Here is a 16,701-nt window from a genome sequence, read left to right on the forward strand (position 1 = left end):
AGGATTGCAACCTAAATTTAGTAAACCCAAAGAATTAATGATATTAATTAGAACACTTAAACTAAAATGAATGTTAAAAGTAGAAGGTTTTAGTATCTCTTGTTCATTAAATTAAAATAATATATTTAAATTTAAAAATAAAATAAAAAAACAAATAAATATCTGAAAATTAGATTATTGAGAATGAAGAAGAACGGCATATAAAAAACCTGAATTTCGTCGAAATATCCCCAAATGCTATTTCCCCCAACTTATTTCTATGGCTTTTTTCTCTATTCCTAAACTTCATCTTCAACCTAACATGCCTCTTCCTGATCAACCCCGCTCCGATTCTCCTTCTCCGGTGCCGTCGATCACATCCTTCCGCCGCGACGAATTCCCCAACCCCATGGATTTTAACCCTTTTGCCACCGTCCCCTCCATCGTCGCTCCTCCCGACGATTCCCTCCGTTTTGAGACCGATTGGTTCTCCGACACGGATTCCGACTCCGAACGCGATGTCAGTTGCTTGGTGACTGATCTTTTTGAGAATCATCGCTTCACCGATCATTTACTCGCTCTCAGCAATCACGATCGTGATCTGGATTCTGGGCCGGACCCATTTACGCATTCTGCAAACGACTTGGGCATTTCGGGGTTTGAAGATAGCGGTGACATTGAGTCTAACTATACTGAGGAGCTGTGGTCGACGTTTGCTGTGGAATCTGATAGCCGGGTTTCGGAGGTGGATGTGAGCATGCAAGTTGCGGATTCGATTAACAGTGACCTTCGGGTTGTTGATGTAGATTCGGACTCGGATTATGATAATGGAACTATCGGTGCTCTGCAATTTGTGACAGGGGATGATGGCGAAAATGATGTTAATTGGGTTGAAAGTCCGAATCCTCTCTCAGATAACTTCAGCTTTTGTTTTCAGCAGAGGAATTCGTACGAGGATTTTGAATGGGAGGAGGTTGAGGAACGGGTGGACGAAAGGGAAATTTCGAGCGTAGTGGTGGAGGGAGCCGAGGAATTGACCCTTGCATCTGGTTTTTCCAATGATGAAGAATCAGGAGAAGAGGCGGGCCGATGGGAAATTTTATTGGTAATGGACGACATTGGGAGCAATACGAATTGGGAACGGGACAATGATGCTGAGGCATACGTAGCCGACCAAGATGATTACATGTATGCAGCAGAATATGATACCCTTTTTGGACAATTCGTTGAAAATGAGAACGCTTTGAAGGGTTGTCCTCCGGCAGCTAAGAGTGCTATGGAGAATCTTCCTCTGGTTGAGTTAAAAACAGAGAATATACTGATAGAGGAAGTGGTTATTTGTGCTGTTTGTAAGGATAAATTTTCAATGGAGGAGAAGGTGAGGAAGCTTCCTTGCTGCCACTATTACCATGATGACTGCATTCTGCCATGGCTGAATATCCGAAACACATGTCCTGTTTGTCGGTATGAGTTGCCCACCGACGATCCAGATTATGAGCGTAGGAAGAGTCAGAGGGCCAGTGGTGGCCAGCAAACGGATTTGCAGGTCAGGTACAATTTTGAACTAATAGCTTAAGGTTAGGCAGTCTGTGAAGTGCAACCTGTGAATAGCGTCTCTTTTAGATGAAGAATGTTGCTTACGATTTTGCATTTTGTAAAGGTTTTGTGGTAAGTACTTCTTTTTAACATTATCAGCATTGCTGTTGATACACTCTAATTATCTCAGGTATCCATTGTGATTCAATGCTTGGTAAGTTTTAGTCACCAATAGTAGTGGGAAATTATAGTATTTTTACCTTGTTGAATTCAGTTTAGGATTTGTAATGCTTAAGACAGGACATACTAATGATAATATTACTACTACAAGTTCTGGGCTTTGAATTGTGTAGTTGTGAAGTATATTAACTTAATATGTTTATATGCTTGAGTATCTGTTGGTAAACCTGTAAAAATGGGAACCTGAAGGCACTTTGATCTTTCATGATATTGGTCCAAAGTGGGGATTTTATTAAATCTACTCTTTTTTTTTTTTTTTTTTTTTTTTTCAAACAACCTTCCATAGTCATAGACTCCTAAATTGTGGTGCTAGCTATTGTTGCATTTAGTCGTGTGTAATCTTATTTGTTCCATTCAAATTTTCTTAGAAATGCTTATATGAAATTTTATGATGGTGTTAGTTTCTAGTTCTATTAGTTGAATCTCGATGGCCTTGAGCAGTAGATTCAAGGAGCTTTGAAAATAGTATTATTATTGTCATATATTTGTACGTGAAAACGTGTAGTTTATTTATTTAATTGTTTAACCAGAAACAAAGCTTTTCTCTCAAAAGATACAATGTAGTTTGAGCTTACTTGATAAATCAGCTTTGTGAGGTGAACAATGAATAAGTAGCAAATCATCAGCTTGCAGGCATTGCTCTTAAATTGCCTCCTGTTGCGTTTTGGACTTCTTTCCTTTTTGTTTGGTTCGTTTGCATTTTCTTCATGGTCCATATGGTGTTTGCTGCTGCTACAACGCCAGTGCACCATATAAGTCTAAGACATGAAACCGAGGGTGAAATAGCAGGGTTCTAATAACCACTTCAATCATTTATCCTCATACTTGCAATCTGGATTCTACTTAAGCTGTGCATGTGTGATTGATGGAAGATTATCTTTCTCATATTGATTTAAAAATGAAGTTGAAAACATTGGAACTTTGACTACACACAATTCTGCAATTTCACCCTGGTTTATTTCTTGGTGTATTGTTGGGAACTCTGCGATTGAAGTTGGTTTGCGGTATTCTTTCCAGGTTTGAGATCGTGAAATATATGAAACCCAGTTAGTTTTATCCGTATTGGTTATGAAGTTGTTTGCTGTGGCTAATTTCTTTGTAAATTTCAGGTTTCTGAGGAGTAGATTTTGATTTCATCCATGTTTTCACATCCTAGATTGCATTTTCTTTTCAGGTTCTTGGAACATACCATTATTGGAATGAATTTTTTTTATTTCACCCATCAATCATATCTTTTACCTATGGTTAATACATTGAGATTGATTCAACAAAGGGTCCTATTTGGATGATTACCAACACTTTTCAAAATATGTTTTTGCTATTACTTGTCTCAACCTGGAAAATTTTCTTGATCTTTATTTGATAATTGATGCCCATGAAGATGTGTTGGGTACAATTCCACCCATTTTCATCAACACATATTGATCTTATTATTGGTACTACTTCAAATCATTCTAGTTTGGAAATGGTTGGATGAAATTCTCTCCAACCTTCTATCTTTTGTGATTCTTGTAAATTCTCATCATGGTTATATGTCGATAGAAGCGTTTTTCAGATGAAAACTTGAATTAGGTTTGGACCATTAAATGGGAGGAAGCTAGCAAAACTCAGTAAATCAAAAGTACAGTGCTTTTAATAAATGTGGTTGTCAAATTAGACGGAGACTTGATATGTTTAACTTACATAAGAGGGCGTCCACAAAACCAACTTTAATGCCAAATCCGCATATGCTCACAAAACCAACTTTAATGCCAAATCCGCATATGCAAATCGAGCAAAACCAAAACACGTGAAAGTGAGAATTAATGCAATAATGCTACAATATGGCATGATCCCTCTAGATGAGTGTTATTTATAGACTGAAATGATCGATCCTCTTTTAGAGTATTGCATATGAGCGTAGGTAGATGGGCCTTTCACAAAACTTCAATAGCGTAAGATATTGTTGTAAAGATTTTCTTGGATCTAGGAATCATGACATCAATAAAACTTTAGAAAATTAAACGAAATCATATCTCTTAAGAACTCAATGAGAGAAATCGAGAACTTGTATTAACCTCAAGTTTAAACGAAATTAGAACTCTCATAAGGATGAACCTTGACAAGTTTAAGAAGCAAACCCATAAAAAAACCGGTGTTAAATCTTAATAAACTCGAAATTTACACCATTATTTTTCACTTGAGGTTCAAATAGATTGTAAAGATATGTGGAATAAAAACCTCTAAAACTCCATAAGAAACCTGGGCAAGAAGATGAAGTGGTAGCTATCATGTCAAAAGTTGCCCAAGTGTTATTGTAGTTATCCTCAAAATCAGTAGTGGATTAGGATCTTAATCCAAGCTTTGGTGAGCAAAAGAAATGTCCCAAGTGATTGTCTTAATCCGAATTAAAAAAAAAATGCTCTACCACTCCTTTAAATGCACTTCTCAACATCATGAATTAAAAGCACATACATTCATTGCACATTCTAATATGGAAAAAATCACATAAAAGTTCATAATTTATTACATCAATGAGTTAATCCATTAGATGCAAGAAAACAATGGGCACAAAAGAGAAATTCTAATGCTTAAAGAACAAAATCGAGACATGTTTCACAAAATTTTGGCACAAAAGATGTATATTCATCGAAGAATCGAAAAACAATATAAGAACAACATACGAGTCAGGTAGAGAGAATCATATTCAAAGAACTAAAACACGAGTCTTCCCATCGTTAATAATCATCAAAAAGCCTATAACTACAGAAGAATTTGTGTGGTTTGTAAACCATCAAAGCCAAAAAGAAGACTGCTTTTTCTTTGATGACTGATTGATTCTTTTCTTTCCAAAGATTGTACAGTAGAGTGCGAGTAGCACATCTCCATAAAACCTTTTCCTTTCAAGCCACAGCATTTTCGAGAGCCAATCAGCCACCCTTTTAAAAAGGCACACAGCCACCCTGAACTCATTTAAGACCACCCATTTGTGCCCCAAAAGAACAGCGTTCAATAGAGGAAACTTCTGTAACACAAAAACTACTACAGTTCAATAAATGATTATAATTAGAGGAAAATTCTTCAAGAACACACTCAAATGTTCATTCACCTTGTTGAATTTTCCAATAACAAATCATCCTCTTGTATTCTTTTTCCTCACTAAAGTATATGAGAGGGAATGGGCTGAAAAAGAAATGGTTAAAGATGGTTTGTGAAAGAGGAAAAAAGCAAAGAAAATTGGTGATTTGTAAGATGAACACTATTGGATCAATTTGAAGGAATAGAAAGCCAACAAGCATCTAAATAAGACAGCCACAATAAAGATGATTTGGGCATTTTCCTCTCTCTTTCTATCTAAATTAATCATCAAATTATACTAGCCAACAAAGCTCCAATAATGTACATTTTGGACTCTATCCTATACTTAAAAGGACACCCACCACAAGAATTTGTATTGAGAGAGAGAAAGAGAAAGAACATCACCAAATGCCATTCAACAAATACATACATTGAGGTTGCTTTAATGGGGTGCAATGAAAAGTTACCCATTTTGATATACCAATATTTTTTGGCTCTCTCTCTTTCTCTATAGAATTCTTTTCAAAAAAGAAAGCTTGAATTGACAAGATGAGCAATAGGAGGGCAAGATATAGAGGGTGGTGGCACTAACCCACGCGCACTTTGTCCCACAAATTGTCACCTATCATCACCCTCTCCCTCTCTCTATTGTCTTTATCTTTCTATTTGTTTGGCTTTCTTTTTTTTCCCTACTTCCTTTGCTTACTCCATCATCTTTCTTAACATAATTTTATTTCCCAATCAGTTTCTTTTCACTTTGTATATAATGCATCAGTCCAAGTACTTTTCAGAAAATATATATTATTCCACACACAATTGGTTCTTAAAGTTTCAAAGAGTACAGGGGAAAAGAAGAAAAGGAAGGTTGATAAATAAGTTTTATGTATATTTACTTGATGTTAGCTTTTAGTGAGATTAAAAAGCACCTAATGGGTTGAATCATTTAGTTAGGTCAGATTGTGAGTTTTTTAAATTTTGTAACATTATACGGTTGTGTTGGGGTGTTAGGTTTATCTTAAGTTATAAGTTGAGTGTATATTTGATGTATAGATTGACTTATCTCAAGTTGATTAAAGCCATAAGTCAAATATCTAATCGGACACTGTCAACGAAGAACATTTTTCATCTTCCAAAGTCTTCTCAAGTTCACCCTTAATTGGGGTGGTGACTCGAACCTCTAACTTCCTAGTCGAGGATTTATGTCTTAACCAAGTGAACTATATTTACGTTAACTTCTTTCCTTTACTTTAAAGTTGTACCAAAGTTTACGAATTCGTTTAAAAGGCAAAGGACATGATAAACTATTGAGTACCACTCCATAGGACAACATCGTATGTAAATATCCACATGATGTACACTACAAGTACAATTGCAAAAATGACAAACCAGCAGTGAAGTTTCTGATACAATTGGACAAGAAAACATACTGAAATCTGTACTTCCCTAAATATCTATCAACGTCCTACACAAATCTCAGGACACTCACAAGTGAGTGAAGGAGAGAGAAAGAGACAGAAAGAAAGATCATGGTCAAAATCTTTGTAATGACAATGTTGACTAAGCAGTCCACTCAATCAGACAAGAGCCTCAAGATGTGGGGAAGCAGAATTTTTTTTTTAAGTTTTCTTTTCTCCAGTAAAGATTGTGGTATTACATGATTCAGAGAAAATCTCTTTATTAAGTGGAAGACTAACTTTCAAAGCAAGTACACAATTACTTGCGAGTGTAGCTATTCCTTACACAAATCAGACAAGCTTTTCCACTCTGAAAGCAACTTTTTACCTTGCTGAGTTGAGTGTGGTTAGGACCTCAGCTACTCTCTATGTCTTTTAGCAGCTAAAAAAATGCGACCCCAGTTCCACCAACAAGCTCAGATTTGACCAGATTTTAAAAATAACATGCTTGATTGAAGCAATCATACATGGTTGGCCATTAATTTTTTGGCAGCTCGACATCGAGTAACTCTGGCGTCTAGCGTCCCTTGCTCGGACCACAAAACTTGACAACGATTGAAACAACAAGACTAAGTGATGAACTACGGTTAGAGTTTATGAGTAAAAATCTTATTTTTCAAAAATCATCAAGTCAACAATATCATCATAAAAGATTTATACAAAGCAGTGCCGGGGTGTCGACAACTTTTACGTGACAAAGTTTAAATCGACTAGGACTATTATGATGAGGGACGACATTGAGGTTACCTTAGTGTCTAGATCTCTATCAACTTTGGGAATTCATATATCATGTAAAATTTCCTATATATTTTGAGAAGACAATGCAATATTTACTACTTTCATACAATCAAAGAGCATGAATGTATAGCCTCTCTATGGATAAAGAAGCCAAAGATATTAATTACAGAAAAGTGCCTCCTTTCACCTCAACTTGAAAATTTTGTCCTCATGTTGAGGTCGCAGTAGTTTTCATTGTGCTAAACACATATACATTAGGCCACGGTAAGAGAGCAGTGGTTAGAAAATATTGGCCTTTTTCTAATTGTTTAAGGAGTAATCTGAGACACAATAAATACTTGAGCATTCTGTTTCTCTCAGCAGTGTTTTCAAATCTAGTCCTTTTCATAGACAATAAATAAGCCTCTGCTTATCTATCTTTTAAAAACTTAATATAATATGATAGTTAGTGCCTTGAAAATTGAAGTTTTTTCAGCTACTTCTGCCTTTGTAGTGATATCCTCCCTCCTCTTCTTTCTCCTTTTCTATCTTTTTGTGGGAAGGTGGGAGAAGGTTTAGTATGCATTTAAAATTGTGGCCATTATCTTTATTTATTGCTCTGAAATTTCTAGGATAAGTATAAATGATTGGATCAAATTGCACTCAAATACAACCAAAATGCACATGAAGGGGGAACAGTATCAGGTAAGAGATGGCATCAGGATCAATTTTCATTCCTACAGTTTTATCCCAAAAGGATAAGATGGTAAAATCATATTAAGAGCATTGTTTTGCTCCAAACCTTTACGATTCAGCACCAAGAAGAAAAAGACCTACCTATAACCTCCCTTTAGTGCTATGATTGGCTCAATCTCAGCTATGAGATTCAGGGAGCAAGTGGACCAAAAATACTAGCTCCTGAATAGGGATGTGAAAAAGGGCTTTGCTTGCCTTGTCCATCTTCCCTTTGCTTACATCACTAGATTGAATTGTCTACAAGAGATTTATTCTTTCTTTTTTCATTTCATATCAACTTCTCGACATACTTTAATGTACCGCGCTTCTTTTCCTAATCATTCTACCATAATAATAATTATACTTCACAAAATGTTGCTTTCTCTGATGTAAGCAAGACATGCTATGAAAATTATTATCGCAAACACAATCAATTCTCATGTATTGAATCATGCTTATATCACAAACACATACATATATGGAGTAGCCATAACGAGAAGGAAGATACACGGATATAGTAGAGTACCTGGACGTTCTCGTGACATGAAAAAAAAAGCAGCAGTGCCATAATAGGATATAGACATGGTCTGCATGGTATTCCAGAGATTCAAGCTCTGAGAAACTTTCTCAAAATCACTCCATGTTCCTGAAAGTGGGCCATTGGAACCTTTTATGTGCTATAAAGCACCTTCACCACCAAGCTTCCCACTCTCCTTAAACATAGGCTTCTTCCCTTCCAATACCCAAGCAAGCTTTCAACAATCCCTGAAAAATGCAGCCTGGTGAAGTCACAGGTCTCCAATATCTCATCCCCTCCAATTTATCCGCATATGCCAATAATTTTCCCATGACTCAGAACAACCTACCTATGGTGCAACTTAACCAATTCTCAAATCCCTTACATAATTTCCAAGGAACTACTCAAATTCAAGATTTTAATCGGCATCCATGCTTGAGTAGCTATTCAACTTCTGATGAAGCAGATGAGCAACAACAAAGCCTCATTAATGAGAGGAAGCAGAGAAGGATGATATCCAATAGAGAGTCTGCACGCCGGTCACGTATGCGCAAGCAGAAGCATCTGGATGAGTTATGGTCTCAAGTAGTTTGGCTTCGGAATGAGAATCATCAGCTTATCGATAAGCTGAACCAAGTTTCAGACTGCCATGACAAGGTTGTTCAAGAAAATGCTCAACTCAAGGAGCAGACTTCCAAACTCCGTCAAATGCTCACAGAACTACAGGTCAATAGTCCTTACCCCAACTTCAGAGAAATTGAAGACATTACCCCCAACACGCCATCTGAGAGCTGAGACTGCACCGGTCTTATAATAGGTTGTATAGATAAGCCAGGGTGAGGAGGAAATTTTTTCCATTTCCGTTCTCCATTTATGGTTCTTCTGTCTCCAGTCTTTTCCTCCATTAAGCCTGTAGCTTCATGCACGTGAAGAAGAACTGCTACAACTTCTGTTTGAGCATTTTCGTTAATTAATGCTTAATTATGATTTTTACTTTTGGTATCAAAGACAGCTTAGTACTTCTAAACTTGCTCCATACGGAAATACATTGAGAGATACCTCATAATCCTATTTCAAATATAGTTCTAAAAACTAATGAGAAACAATTTATGATATGCAAATAACAAATACAGGACAAACAACGGTTCTTTGGCTCACCACAATTTGGTATCTTATTTGAGTGGTGTGGCTGGTGAGAAGAGTGTTTAATGATATTAAGGGGCTTTAGTAGGGTTAATGGCATGGTTTTGTCCTATTCGCTTCCTCTTGAAATGGATTTTCTAAATCTTTTTGCAACTACCTTATTTCTTCGTTTAGCTCCTTGCAGATCTATTTGTATCTAGAGGTTATTATTTAGATTAGAATTTCCTAGTATCTAGGGTATTTAGATTTCGTTAGTCTTTCTCCCTCGACTGTAACTCTCTATGAAACAATAAGAAAAAATAGCGGTCGACTTACAACAGAAATAACCAACTGTGATTAAGGTTCATATTGTGCCGTGAAGAAAGTAGTAGTCATGATGTTGAGTGTACTGAACAAGAAAGATATCCAATGAAATTTTGAGCACTGCTAGCGCTAACAGCTTTTTGCAAGCTTTCATGTTTGTGAATAGACCAGAGAAATAAGTGTCAAAAACATCTACATAGGACCCAGAGTACTCCTCTGTTGACCCTTGATAAACGACCTCTCTTTTCCTTCTATGATTTTTCATACAACAGAACCTTTTCACCTTTTGTTTCTTTCCTACACATTCTTCAACATCTTCTGCCAATTTCCAAAAATATAAATCAGTGCTGCATTCTGATATTGTACAACTGTTAATCCTATAAACTCAGATGTTATAGGAACACGTAGATTCGATAACAGCGGACAAAATAAAAGGAAAACCAGCCAATTCTAGTTGTGCTCCAAAGATCTGAGCACAAACAGATTGAGGAGATAAGCCCATTTCCTTCCTAAAGAAGATTTTTTTTCATAATCCTCAGCACTATTTATGTGGGACTATTTGAGCTAGTAAAGTGGGACTACTTGGGCTAACTCAAGACAAGAGGAGACCGAAGTATTCAGTGGTTCACGGTCTGAGCAAGAACTCAACAGACTAGCAGTCATGCCATTTTCTTTATTACATGTACTTCTCTGAAAAACATTGGCGCATGTAAACGGGGTGCTCTACCAACTGAACTATGGCCCTTCACTTGTGATACATATCTTATCATATAGACAATTTCTTGTCAAGATGAATAATCTGTGATATAATTTGTTTATTTGTTTGATTGGCATTGCTCGATTTATAATCTATCAATGTGATGGGACATAGCCCATTTATTTTTTCTTTGTTATGATAAGTGACTCCAAAATCACAAGTTTAGAATGTATGTCTACACCCTACAAATTCTACATTCTAAGGAGAAATTACTTGCTCCATTTACGCTAATCCACTAATTTATAGTTTCAGTACTAAGAACTAGCTTGTGACTTACCTAAGGCGATCAAGAACTTGCAATGAACACCACAAATGAATGGATAACTTCATAAAAGTGCATTGAATCAAAAGAGTTCTAACAACCACATCGATCCTTAAACTCCAGCCCTAAAAAGACTTAGCACGTAACTTCAAAGCAGAGAATTCATAAACAACAACAACAACAACAACAAACATTCTTCGATTAATCTATTGGGTTGAGAAGAAAAATATGAGAAAAGAGTAGGAGAAGGAATCTGAAAGAGCAAGATTTCAAAATCCGACGAACACCCAATATCAGAACAAGCTTTCTTTCAAGAATCGTTCCAAAAACAACATGGAGATCTAAATGCTTTTCCAGGACATTGACCAGAGAGGGAGATTCATACCTGAAAATGCGCAGATTAGAAGTGGGAAATTGATTAAATGGGATTTTGATGATGCTTGCTCGCCACCATCTCCACACGGAAATGAATCAACTGTTGACGCCCCTCCTCCCCGCCTTCATATAAAAAAAAATAGTGTTGTTATTATTATTATTTACTTTAAAAGTATATAATTTTCATGATTCATAGTTAAAACTATATTAGTTTAGATCTAATATTCAATTTAAATGTAACAAGTATAAGAAAAACAGTCACCTTATTTGACATTTCTAGAGGCACTCCATTTTGGCTTCTTTGTATCTAGAAAAAGAAAATACATCATGATTTAGGTTAAGAAGTTATAAACGAATCTGATCATTTATTGTAAATCAAATCTACATTGCTATGCAAGTTCAAACTATGTGAATCCAAATCCATGGCGAAAGGCTCACCTAACTTCGCAAAAACTGATAATTCTCTGTTCAAATATTGTCCACCTACCAATGCCTCTGCTCTGGCGAAGGCTGCTTTTTGTTTTTCATTTTTCTTATTTTATGGGTCAATTTCTCCATTGGCGAGTCTCCAATTTTGACCGAAAAAAGGTCTATATAGCGAGTTCATATGGACCTGTGGTGATATCTTCCATTCTCTTCAACACCCATTTCATTTGATCGCCTCTTTCACAACCCCAGATCTCTATTTTCCTCGGATTTGCCTCTTTCTTTCTCGATCCAGAGAAACTTTTCAGGTTTGATTTCTTCTAGGTTTTTATTGAACTGCCATCTTCATTGTGCCCCCTATGTGTTTGCTGAAATGCCCCCCCCCCCCCCCCCCCCCCCCCCCCCCTCCTGGTTCGATTTGTCTCTGCCCACTCGCTATGCAACTCCTTGAATTCTAATTTCCAATTCTGTTGCTTTGATTTTGAGAATTTAAATAGAAGATCAGGAGCTTAAGATTTTAGTCCCTTCCCTCATTTTTTTAGCTATTTATCTCTCTTGCTCTGAATTTTTTGTTTGGTTTCAACAATGATTTACAAGTTACAGATGGTGCTAATTCTTATGCTTTTCATATGATCTACTGATGATCTGCCTTTAATATGCACAAAGAAGATTCTTGATCATGCTTTAACTTTTTTATCATGCTTTAACCTTTAATATGCACAATGGTTTTTGTCATCTTCTTTTGGATCTGTAGCGAACTATATATTCCAAGTTCTAATATGAATCTTGAATGCGAGATAGGTAAAAGCATGGCTGCTCCTGCAAAACCTACAAGGATTGGCCTTGCTGGTCTGGCTGTTATGGGTCAAAACCTGGCTCTAAACATTGCAGAAAAAGGCTTCCCTATTTCAGTATATAACCGAACAACCTCCAAAGTAGATGAAACAGTTGAACGAGCTAAAGCAGAAGGAGATCTTCCTCTCTATGGTTTCCATGATCCTGAATCCTTTGTTCAATCCATTCAAAAACCTCGTGTCATAATCATGCTTGTCAAGGCCGGGGCACCCGTTGATCAAACCATTAAGACCCTCTCTGTTTACTTGGAGAAAGGTGACTGCATAATTGATGGTGGTAATGAATGGTATGAGAACACTGAGAGAAGAGAGAAAGCCATGGCTGAGTTAGGCCTGCTCTACCTCGGAATGGGAGTTTCAGGGGGTGAAGAAGGTGCTAGGAATGGTCCTTCCTTGATGCCTGGTGGATCTTTTGAGGCCTTCAAGCACATTGAGGACATTCTTATTAAGGTTGCAGCCCAAGTTCCCGATAGCGGTCCCTGTGTAACGTACATCGGCAAAGGCGGATCGGGTAACTTCGTCAAGATGATCCACAATGGCATAGAATATGGTGATATGCAGCTGATTGCAGAGGCATATGATGTTTTGAGAACTGTGGGGAAGTTGTCAAATGAAGAACTTCACCAAGTTTTCTCAGAATGGAACAAGGGCGAGCTGCTAAGTTTCTTGATTGAGATCACTGCAGACATTTTCAGTATCAAGGACGACAAAGCCGATGGCTACTTAGTCGACAAGGTTTTGGACAAGACGGGTATGAAGGGTACCGGTAAATGGACTGTCCAGCAAGCTGCTGACCTCTCAGTTGCAGCCCCTACCATTGCTTCTTCTCTTGATGCAAGGTTCCTAAGTGGTTTGAAAGAAGAGAGAGTAGAAGCAGCAAAAGTATTTGGATCAGGTCTTAGCAATGTCGAGGTCGATAAAGCGAAATTGATCGACGACGTGAGACAAGCTCTTTATGCATCCAAAATATGCAGCTATGCTCAAGGCATGAATCTGATCCGTGCCAAGAGTATTGAGAAGGGATGGGATTTGAAGTTGGGGGAACTTGCTCGAATTTGGAAGGGAGGTTGTATTATCCGAGCCGTGTTTCTCGACCGAATCAAGAGGGCTTATGACCGAAATCCTGAGCTAGCTAATCTCCTTGTGGATCCAGAGTTCGCAAAGGAAATTGTCGAACGACAGTCAGCTTGGCGAAGAGTTGTATGTCTGGCCATCAACTCGGGTATCAGCACCCCAGGAATGTCGTCCAGTCTTGCTTACTTCGACAGCTACCGGAGGGAGAGATTGCCTGCAAACTTGGTCCAAGCTCAAAGAGACTACTTTGGTGCTCATACATATGAAAGAACCGATACCGAAGGATCGTTCCATACCGAATGGTTCAAGATCGCGAAACAACTCAAGAATTGAACGTATTCGTTACCATAATCCCGCAAGTAAGAACACGTTTTATTTACAATAATCTCAGCTCTGAACTATTGTTGATCAGAGCTCATGTCATGTGTATTGGTGCCAATTTATCGTTTGAGTTTCTAGTTTGAATGTGATGTTTGATAAGGTAAGAGTTTCCATTTGAATTTTGTTTTCCGAAAATGTTCATTCACGAAACGACCAAATTTAGATGTCACTCGAACATTGAAATATTAATAACGGATCTTATATCATGTTAAGAAAAAGTGATACGGCTCGATTATAATTATAAGCTAATAAAGTAAGTCAACTATGAATTAAAAACTTCCATCCTTCCATTTACTCATAATGGCCTCCATAATGCCTATTTCCCATGCCACATTCATATTCAAGTTTAGACTTTGGAGATTCTTTTTTCTTTAAATTCAATAATCTTATTAATCTATATCTTTATTTTTATTCTTGTTGACATATTAATAGCCATGTATTTGGCCTTTACAATTTAAATAATTTTACAAATTGAAAAAATGAACATGTAAACAATTAAGTCGAGGCATGACATCTCACTCTCTTTAAGGAGATTCAAGCTCGTTTGGTGTATATTTATTTATCGACCACCCGTGCAACAGATCTTCTGTAGCATATTCCCTTCACGATACAAGTAGTATAACCACTCTCAAAGCTCTACAACAAAAAGATACCCATCTATTGGCAAGTTTCTTGTAAAAGAGAAAAGTAGTGATTGAAGTCGGGTGCGGGAAGCCCATGTAGTGGTATTCACTTAACAAAGCATTTATGAGACCAATCTTTTGTATTCTCGAGAATGGAACTAGTGCCCAGGGAAGGACGTATGTGTGAAAACCTCTTCATAAGGTTGTGATAACATTCCTTATAAGGTTGTGGAAACCTCTTCATAGTAGACCCGTTTTAAAACTGTAAGGGAAAGCTAAAAAATGACAATGTTGGCTACCAGTAGGCTTGGGCTGTTACACTATAAGATGATAAACAAATGTTGTTAATAAATTTTTTGAGGTATTGTCACTAGTTAGCACATTATAGCCTTATTATTGGTTAGTACGTTATAGCCTTTATTAATTCTAATAGTTCATGAGTGTATTTGAGAATAAGCTTCACATCCTCATGGGCAGCGGCCCACCTTGCATACCTATATAGGTCGAAAGTGCTACAATAACGACATCTCATTCTTACGAGTTGCCGCATATTTCAAGAGTAGATATGAACGAATTATGCATAGTTTGAAATTGATTTTACGAATGTTACAAGTGATTAAGAAGAATCGTAATCGTTTTTCAAACTTGGTAAGATTGATGGTGAATAAATTCATTTTAAATCACTTTTGAAAATATGTTGTTTGACAAAAATATGTTCCCAAGAGCTTTTAAAATTTTATCCTCTCTTACTACTTTGGTAAGTAATTCTCCTAGAATCATATGCTAATATTTCGAAACGTCTAGATAGGTAAAATATTCTATTAGATTTTTCGTTCAATATTATAGTAGATTTCTAATTCGATATTAATTTTGAAACGTTTATAAAAATCAAGACTAATATTTGAATATTTTTTTAACCACTAATTTATAATTTAACCAAATTTTCAAAGGTTTATTTTTAAAAAATTACATAATAAATACTTTTAGAAATATAAACTTCTTAAATTTTCAATAAACATAAAAATGGCAATCTATAAAAAACAGTTAGATCTGCTTTAGCAATAATCAAAAGGAATTACTGAATAGCTTAGTAAAATTGATATGACTACTATGGTTGGTCAGATAGTGAATAAACGCGTACCACCTCTGGATTACTGAATAGCTTAGTAAATTGATATGATTGCTATGGTTGGTCAGATAGTGAATAAATCTGTATCACCTCTTGATCGAAGCATATTTTTTGAAAAATGTATTCCTCCCTTCGAAATTTATCCCAACTCTAGGAAGCGAACTCAAGAAAGCTCAAGCATAATTTGGCAGAAAAATAACTCACGCAAAAATAGCTTTCTCATTAATTTTAATCAAGCACATGGAGATGAAAGAAACTCTAATCGGAAGCATCAAAACAAAACAAATGAAGCATTATTACTCCGTCATATCAAAATTGAAATAATGCGTTACTCGTTTCCGTCGATTTACTCGTTCCCGCTGCAATCAAAATTAGAAGAAAAGTCGAAATCGACCGGAAGCAAATCCAGAAATTGACCTTCAAAACCGCTCTGTCGATCGGGAGAAATTAGAAGAATCGGAAGGCGTAGCAGTAGCGAGGAAGGTCGGCGTGTGATTTCCAGCCATTATGACGACGATTTTAGGTTGTGGATCGTCCGCCGCTACTGATGGCGTATCGATCTTCGTCTTCTGGTCTTCTTCGTCGGAAGAAGAAGAGTGTTTCCGGCAAGAGCAAACGAGGAAAATCAATGCGGTGAGGATGAGAAGCAGAGTTAGCGTTATTGCGCCGAAGAGATAAGGTACTGAAGTGTTCCAGAAGTGGTAATGGCCGGTTTTCATGGCGGAGGCGGAGGCGGCCAATGATCTCATTCCTCTCATTTCCTGTGTAGTGGTTTTTCTGTCTTTATGGCAGTGGGAGTACTGGTCGCCGCGGCGTATTTATAGCGCCCACCGCTCTGCTGTATTTAACACAAAACTCCCAAATTATTTTATGAAAATTGGAAAATCTTTTATGAATTCAAAATTTTAATGTTAATTCACTAATTTTGAATAATTACATTTCTTTAATATCTTTTTAAGTAAAAAATAATAATAATAATTTTAATTTTAATTTTATTTCTACCGAACTTAATAGTAACGTATTCAACTCATTATTCGATAATTCTATTTTTCACATATCTGATGTGATATTTCTAAAAAATAATAAAATTATTTTGACTTTACATATATTCGTAGTTATTTAACATTATAATAATTTTT

The 16,701-nt window shown here is 36.6% G+C and overlaps 3 protein-coding genes, 1 long non-coding RNA gene and 1 pseudogene across 4 annotated transcripts; 3 read left to right on the forward strand and 2 right to left on the reverse strand.

Annotated features, from left to right (window-relative positions):
* Nucleotides 1-203: 203 nt before the first annotated feature.
* LOC111790174 (uncharacterized) lies at nucleotides 204-1,860 on the forward strand. The gene has a single exon (XM_023671015.2). It carries the CDS (start codon nucleotides 260-262, stop codon nucleotides 1,553-1,555), a length of 1,296 nt encoding a protein of 431 aa, XP_023526783.2. The 5' UTR covers nucleotides 204-259; the 3' UTR covers nucleotides 1,556-1,860.
* Nucleotides 1,861-4,301: 2,441 nt separating this feature from the next.
* On the reverse strand, nucleotides 4,302-11,654 carry LOC111790193 (uncharacterized). Its single transcript, XR_015420497.1, has 5 exons — nucleotides 11,514-11,654; nucleotides 11,338-11,382; nucleotides 11,086-11,198; nucleotides 4,844-4,917; nucleotides 4,302-4,759 (listed from the first exon to the last, which is right to left on the reverse strand). It is a non-coding gene; the product is annotated as an uncharacterized LOC111790193 (long non-coding RNA).
* On the forward strand, nucleotides 8,435-9,030 carry LOC111790183 (basic leucine zipper 43 pseudogene; annotated as a pseudogene).
* Nucleotides 11,642-13,929, forward strand: LOC111790163 (6-phosphogluconate dehydrogenase, decarboxylating 2-like). Its single transcript, XM_023671003.2, has 2 exons — nucleotides 11,642-11,809; nucleotides 12,303-13,929. Exon 2 carries the CDS (start codon nucleotides 12,311-12,313, stop codon nucleotides 13,760-13,762), a length of 1,452 nt encoding a protein of 483 aa, XP_023526771.1. The 5' UTR covers nucleotides 11,642-11,809; nucleotides 12,303-12,310; the 3' UTR covers nucleotides 13,763-13,929.
* Nucleotides 13,930-15,981: 2,052 nt separating this feature from the next.
* LOC111804405 (protein GLUTAMINE DUMPER 5) lies at nucleotides 15,982-16,320 on the reverse strand. Its single transcript, XM_023689240.1, has one exon. The coding sequence runs from the start codon at nucleotides 16,318-16,320 to the stop codon at nucleotides 15,982-15,984; it is 339 nt and encodes a 112-aa protein (XP_023545008.1).
* Nucleotides 16,321-16,701: the final 381 nt, after the last annotated feature.

The sequence above is a fragment of the Cucurbita pepo genome, chromosome 1 (assembly GCF_057944985.1).
Source record: "Cucurbita pepo subsp. pepo isolate OVF chromosome 1, ASM5794498v1, whole genome shotgun sequence".
NCBI lineage: Eukaryota > Viridiplantae > Streptophyta > Magnoliopsida > Cucurbitales > Cucurbitaceae > Cucurbita > Cucurbita pepo.